The sequence below is a fragment of the Pomacea canaliculata genome, linkage group LG9, assembly GCF_003073045.1.
Source record: "Pomacea canaliculata isolate SZHN2017 linkage group LG9, ASM307304v1, whole genome shotgun sequence".
NCBI lineage: Eukaryota > Metazoa > Mollusca > Gastropoda > Architaenioglossa > Ampullariidae > Pomacea > Pomacea canaliculata.
In genome coordinates this window covers 21,671,163-21,677,448 of record NC_037598.1, presented here as the reverse complement: position 1 = coordinate 21,677,448, position 6,286 = coordinate 21,671,163, and the positions used below count along the sequence as shown (strand labels likewise).

General features: G+C 41.5%; 1 protein-coding gene across 2 annotated transcripts; it reads left to right on the top strand.

The window, feature by feature from the left end:
• Positions 1-2,140: 2,140 nt before the first annotated feature.
• LOC112571941 (transforming growth factor-beta-induced protein ig-h3-like) lies at positions 2,141-6,204 on the top strand. Of its 2 annotated transcripts, none has more exons than XM_025251362.1 (7): positions 2,141-2,294; positions 3,037-3,274; positions 4,018-4,229; positions 4,603-4,791; positions 5,159-5,261; positions 5,520-5,630; positions 5,859-6,204. In XM_025251362.1, the coding sequence occupies exons 2-7, from the start codon at positions 3,055-3,057 to the stop codon at positions 5,999-6,001; spliced, it is 978 nt and encodes a 325-aa protein (XP_025107147.1). In that variant the 5' UTR covers positions 2,141-2,294; positions 3,037-3,054; the 3' UTR covers positions 6,002-6,204. The 2 variants fall into 2 exon arrangements, with proteins under 2 accessions (XP_025107147.1, XP_025107148.1); XM_025251363.1 differs by having other exon boundaries at positions 2,152-2,296; positions 3,041-3,274.
• Positions 6,205-6,286: the final 82 nt, after the last annotated feature.

Sequence of the window (6,286 nt, the reverse complement as noted above, 5' to 3'; positions counted from 1 at the left end):
TATGGACAGAGGTACAGCTTAGAGAATATACAGCACGGGCTGGTGATTGCCCCTGTCACAACTCTACTGAGACGCGTAAATGTTAAAAAGGCTCTTGGTCCAATGAAATACGTGACCGCACTCTACTGTGCAAATAACTAGCGTATATTTACATCTGTTCCAACTCTTTGTATGTTCTGGTCATATTCCCGATATCTGGTAACTTTCCCACTTTGTGCATGTACCAAAAACCCCTAGGCCTAGGCCGTCAACTCAACGACGTCAGTCCATTGGCTCTTACATAGTAGGAATACACTTGAAAAAGTTGTCAGACTTAGGTTATTACTGCTATTTATATCTTGATATTATATCTTGACCAAAGCCAGTTTTCCTATAAAGCTGGAAACGGTGTAGACTATGCTAATTAGATGGAGATTGATGTAGTCAACAGTACTTTCCATGGCAAGGTCATCGAGATAATCACTCTTATTTATGTACTATTAGATAACCAGCTTGCACGTTTCATCAACATTGACATGATCCTCAGTTGAAACCAGCAATGCATGCACCTCCTACGGGAACTCAGGTCGTTTTTTGTCAGTCTCGTTCAGTTCTATCGGTCCTTCGTTAAGTCTCATCACTTTTTCGTTCTCATCTCTTTGCTCTAAAACCTCTCCATAGAAAACAGGAACAGTCTTGCCTCTCTTGTTAATATCTGTTCAAAGATCACCGGAACCAAGTAGAGGGTCTTAGCAGTCTTAAGTAATCACTAAATCCTTAGGAAACCATCAAGAATCCTCACTATTCCTGATCTTGTTTTGGCATGTGAGATGTGAGTTCTATAGCTTTTGCGTTCTAGTCGCATATACGCGATGCCTCCGCGCAAAACGAATCGTCACAACTCCAAATGCCATACATTGGATCAGTTCTACTGGCCATGATGTTAGCCTGAAGTGATCTGATGCATTGTACTAACTGTACCTACTGTTGATATAGAAGTGTAGCTAGTAGGAGCCTCATTCACTGTAGTTAACATGTATATGCATGTACACTTAGCTGTACATTGACATGAACACATAAATCGTATCTATAATTGCCCTTACGGATTAATAAAACTGTGTCTTTATTATGCATTATTGCGACGTCGCCATTTTGATATTTTAGGGGAAATTTGCTTAGTCCACGAGCGCGAACAGGCAAGCACATTCTAACCCGAAGCACGAACTTTCCGCTCCGGTGAATGAGTTTCGATGAAAACACGGGACAGTCAGTGCTTCGGGTCTTCATGCCGAGCATGCATGTCTGCTGCGTCTGCTACAGCCACTGGAGGGAGGAGTGTGTGTGTGTAGGGGGGGGGGAGTTGACCTGGTTATGTCGAGTCATGTGACACGGGACTTTCATGTTATGAAACAGTGATAGCACGTGACCCATTTCTCTTTCATGAAAAGATGTCGTTCTTCCCTACTGGCAGGGGGTGTGTGTTGGGGGCGGGGGGAAAGGGGGTTTATATGGGGGCATATGGCAGTCACGCGACGCGGGCTTATGAAACATGTTTATGAAACAGTGATGGCGTGACCCAGTTTGATTCTCTTTCGTAAAGATTAATTTTGAACTTACAAACAAACAAAATAAGTCAGAAACTCGCACAGACCTTCAACAGATGTGAAGCAACGTGAGCTGTCACGCTTTTTTCATGAATAACTACTATTTGTGACCAGCAAGCCTTACACCCACCCACCAACACACACACACAGACACTTATATCTCAAATCCCTCAAGAACCATGCCCAAATTTTATTTATTTTGTTGTCTATAACGCTTCGCACCCAACTTTAGCATTTATCATTATAACCCTCACCAGAACGCTCACAGCTAATTTTTGCCTTTACGAGGGCCTTTTTATAAAACTGTTTTCATTCATTTAAAAAAGGGGGCTAAAACCGTTTAAAATTAGAAACATGTTCAATCGGGCCTTGATTCCACAAAAGACAGATAATCAAACCATGTTTGTCCAGGCTATTCCTCTAGAGTCTAGACACCATGCGGCTCCCCGGCCGTCTCCTCCCAGCCCCTCCCTTCCTTTCTTTGCACATTGCCGGATGGCTTGTTTTCAGCGCTCGAGCAGAACTCGTGACAACATGCTATGGCGCCTTAATTTTTCTGGGTCAGCACGCGCGGATGCGGGCCTGGGGGAGTGGGTAGAGTGGCGAGGGAGTCCGCTCTTATAAATCAAACCACCCTGAAACGGGAGTTCACTGCTGGCGAGACTGTCGTGGGTGACGGACGGGCACACAACGCGCTGCAGACTTCATCAGGTAAGTCTCGTGCATGTACCTAAGCATGTCAGTGCCTAGCAACATGAAGCATGGTCAGTTTGGGAATTATGGTAAGAGTTTAGTGTTTGTTTGTTAAGCGTATGTGTTTGGTAGCTTGTTCACATGTAACGTGAAATCTGCCAGCGAGAAACTATTCAACAGACAGATCATACCTACCGGCACATACTATGGGATACATGGATACATGTGAACAGCGAATACCAATTATTTTTGAGCAAACGTGTTCATTGAAGGCTCATCGAAAGTCCTTTTTTCTGAACTTCTTTTGGCATAAATTGCTGGCCTATGTGACAAGAAAGCTGCACTGACGATTTGAATCGCTGTCGCAGTCTTTAGTACTTTTAACATTTTTTATTTTTGTTTTGTTTTGTTTTGTTTTGTTTAATGTGCATTTAGCCTGGCCATTGAGATTATTTCTAGAGGCTACATTTCTACTTGGTTCTTCGTATTTAGAAGGGAAGAGTTGCATAATCTGTTTTGCTTGTACTGATGAAAAGAATAAAATTTCGAAGATGTACGTATGCAATGAAGGCAGTTTTCTTGCTATTTGTCATATTTTGACCAAAGCTTATTTTTCATTCTTGGCTCATGGTCCCTTAGCGAACCAAGCACGGCAACAGTAGTCTTTAATCTGTCATTTGATGTTTTCATTTGATATACTGAGCTAAATGTAAGGCGGTATTATAATTGAAATGTTACCCACGGTACTATTTCTGTGCAGGTGAATATACAGTTTGACATGGCGGCTCTGTTCAGTTTATTGTTGTTCACTTGTGTGGCTAGTCTGGCCGCAGCAGCCGCATTGAATAACGGGGTGCACTTCTTCTCGATTCAAATGACAGAAGCCGATAAAACGTACAATGCTCCGACATTACCTGAACTTGTCAAAAGCCTTGGTCTGAATGCCTTGTACGACAGTGTCGTTAAGGCCAAGCTTGCAGATGCCCTATCATCAAAAGGTAGGTAACTGCATCTGCACGTCTTTTAAAAGCAAACTGCACATTTTCTCCATTTTGATTGTGGTTAAACGGTTGCTTTTTCATTGTTAAAAAAGGCCTTCATATGGGACTGAATTTACCGCTTAAATATCTTTAAAGTCTTAATAATCAGAAACCAGTCGAGTCTGTTTTTTTAGATTTGTAACGATGATTAATTACCTCCCCTGTAGCTTTACTTCCCACGCAATCTGCATCCGTGGTGGCTCAAAGGGCAAGTCACATGCTAGTTTTCAACGTAAACAAGTATTCAGAGGCACATGTGGCTGCCAGGTTATTTCTTTTTTCTCTCGTCACATGATAACAGCCAGTCCAAGGCCATCTCAGACATCTACACGTGTCAGAAATAGAAATAAAAAGTTTTATAGATTTCTCGGTTTAGCCTTTCTGGCAAATTGTAAGCATTTAGGTTATTGTGAGAAAGTAGCAAATGATGATCCAACATGCTGAGATTATGTTTCTGCGATTAAAAAATAAATCTCCTTCTGAAGTGACCACTCTGTCGTAAACCATGATTTGAATGGTTTTACGTCCAAACGCGAAATTATTTCTGAAAATTACATAAATATACCAGCTGATTGATTCGCTCAAGGTTAGTTTTATACTCCCTGTTTGAAATATTCAGCGGTTAGGCCTTGCTAAAACTTAGAACATCTGAAAGCTTGCATAGAGTTTCTGGAACAACATTATTTGCCGCTTGTTTTCAGGCCCTTTCACACTCTTCGCACCCACCGACGCTGCTTTTGCGGCGATGCCCGACTGGGAGAAGGAAGCGACGAGCAACATCACGATCTTGACAAAGATTCTCAAGTACCACGTGCTCAACGGCAAAGTCTTGTCGTCAGACCTCAAGAACGAACTTCTGGTGCCTACCCTGGAGGGACAGGAAGTGAGACTCAACATCTACCCGAACAGTGTTGTAAGTGAAGAAGCTGTAGTTCTTCCCGAAACGCTACAAAGGATTAAAAATGTGTTTAGAAAGATTTAAAAAAATGTCGGGTGCAAAGGCTTTACTCGAGGGCGCGCGACACTTTGCTGTTACCGTCCTGCTTCCTCGGTCTTGACTAACTTTAGTTTCGGTTTTAGTTTGTTTTTTTTAAATACCACATTTTACTTTCATTTTACTTTCTCTTGCACCTTGTCCACTACCCTAAAGAAAAAAAATGTATACCATTTAAACAGAATACCTATAATCGGCTGTTAAAACAAGTTTTTGAAAATGCGAACTTCTTGACATAAAAGTGTTATCAGGCACAGAGAGTTTAATGTTTAGTTGACATATTTGGTCTAAGGTCACAGTTCAGTGCTCGCCCATTGATCTCAACAACGTGGACAAGCTGGCCTCGAATGGGGTGTTACACGAGATCAGTCGGGTGATGCTGCCACCTGCCGGAACGGTAGTCGACGCCATCGCCGCCTGTCCAGTGTTCCAGGACCTCAAGCTGGCTGTGGGCGTGGCTGGCCTAGATGCAGCACTTCGGGTAAGCACCACTCCGAACGCCACACTTCGCGAAGATTCTACAGTAATTGATGATTAGAGTGATTAGTCTCAATGCTTCCATAACTGAGCTAACTCAGTTCAAGTAAAGACTTCTTTTCTGAATTTTTTTTTGTCTCAACAGTAATTTTTCCAAGCATCCTTTTTGAAAGACTTGGTCTTTAAATTATTTTCTTTTTGACCGGTCTGATGTCAACTTTATAATGGAAAGATCGCATGTGTTATTGACCCTCGTTTGCCTTGAATGTGACTTGCAAATGTACAAATATATATTGTGTGAAAAAAGAAAATGAGGCACAAATCTTCCATTGCCTTGAATAAAGGATGAATTTCGCTGTCTCGTGTTTACAGCAGAGGGACCGTACACAGTCTTTGCTCCAACAGACAAGGCTTTTGAGCAACTACCTCCAGGAGCTTTGGATAATCTACTAAAAAACAAGACAGCACTTACTGGTATTTAATAGTTACGATTATGTAACACCCAAAAACAATCATAGCAGATAACCTTGTTTCTTGACCAAACGCTATCCCGCTTATTTTCTGCTTTTATTTTTATTCCTTTAGTTTAACTTTCAACTAATCTTTCTGTTGGTCTAGGAAGGATTCCTTCCTCACCTTTTGTTACATAGATGTATTTTACTATCTTTTGCTGTTATGCCAGTGAGCATCAAAGGCCACTATTCACCAATTCTTTTTAATTTGTATGAACAGAAGTGTTGCTGTACCACGTGGTTAAGAACACCTACTGCAGCGCTGGATTGTCCTCCGTCAGCACCCTTACCACCCTCGGCGGCAAAGACCTCAGCATTGCTGTGACTGAAGGCAAGTCGCTGAAATCTAACGGTTGTTTCCAGTTATAGCTAACTGTGTTTTGAAAATGGTGTTCACTGCATAAAGAAATCAAATAACCTAACTCATAAAAGTATGTGCATCCTCAGGTAAACATTTTTCATTCCAAACCAGTTTTCCATTCTCTCTTCTTTCATCCGTACATGATTTCATTTGTCTTGCACAAGACTTTTGAAGTAATGGCATGCAAACCCTTTCCAGATGCAATCAAAGTCAACAATGCCAAGGTGCTGCCTGGCGCTGCTGATGGCAGTGTCTCCAACGGTGTCGTCCATGCCATCGACGCTGTCCTCTTACCTCCGGAGATAAGATCTCGACCTGTTTCTCAACTAAACCAGCTTTGATTTCATCTCTTTTTAGTGTTCGTGAATGTGAATTTGAGTGACCACATTACAATACCTGAAGTTTCTGAACTAAATGAATGCTTGTATCTGTTAGTGTTACAGAGTGAACAACACTGTTTTGTATTCGGTTACGTATTCTTTTTTTCTATTCGTTGTATATTTTCATAGTTTTTGCATTGAAAATAAACTTGATCTTCCATAAATTCTGCGTTTAGCCGTTGTGAGTGTACATGCCCCTTCGAAACAATTAAAATTTCACGGTGTTCTTCTCCTAATGAAATTTTT

Excerpts from the sequence above, each read along its gene's own strand:
- LOC112571941 (XM_025251362.1), top strand. The coding sequence starts at position 3,055 with ATGGCGGCTCTGTTCAGTTTATTGTTGTTCACTTGTGTGGCTAGTCTG. Across the intron at positions 4,230-4,602 it reads ACATCTACCCGAACAGTGTT|GTCACAGTTCAGTGCTCGCC; the intron begins GTAAGTGAAGAA and ends ATTTGGTCTAAG. Across the intron at positions 5,262-5,519 it reads AAACAAGACAGCACTTACTG|AAGTGTTGCTGTACCACGTG; the intron begins GTATTTAATAGT and ends TTGTATGAACAG.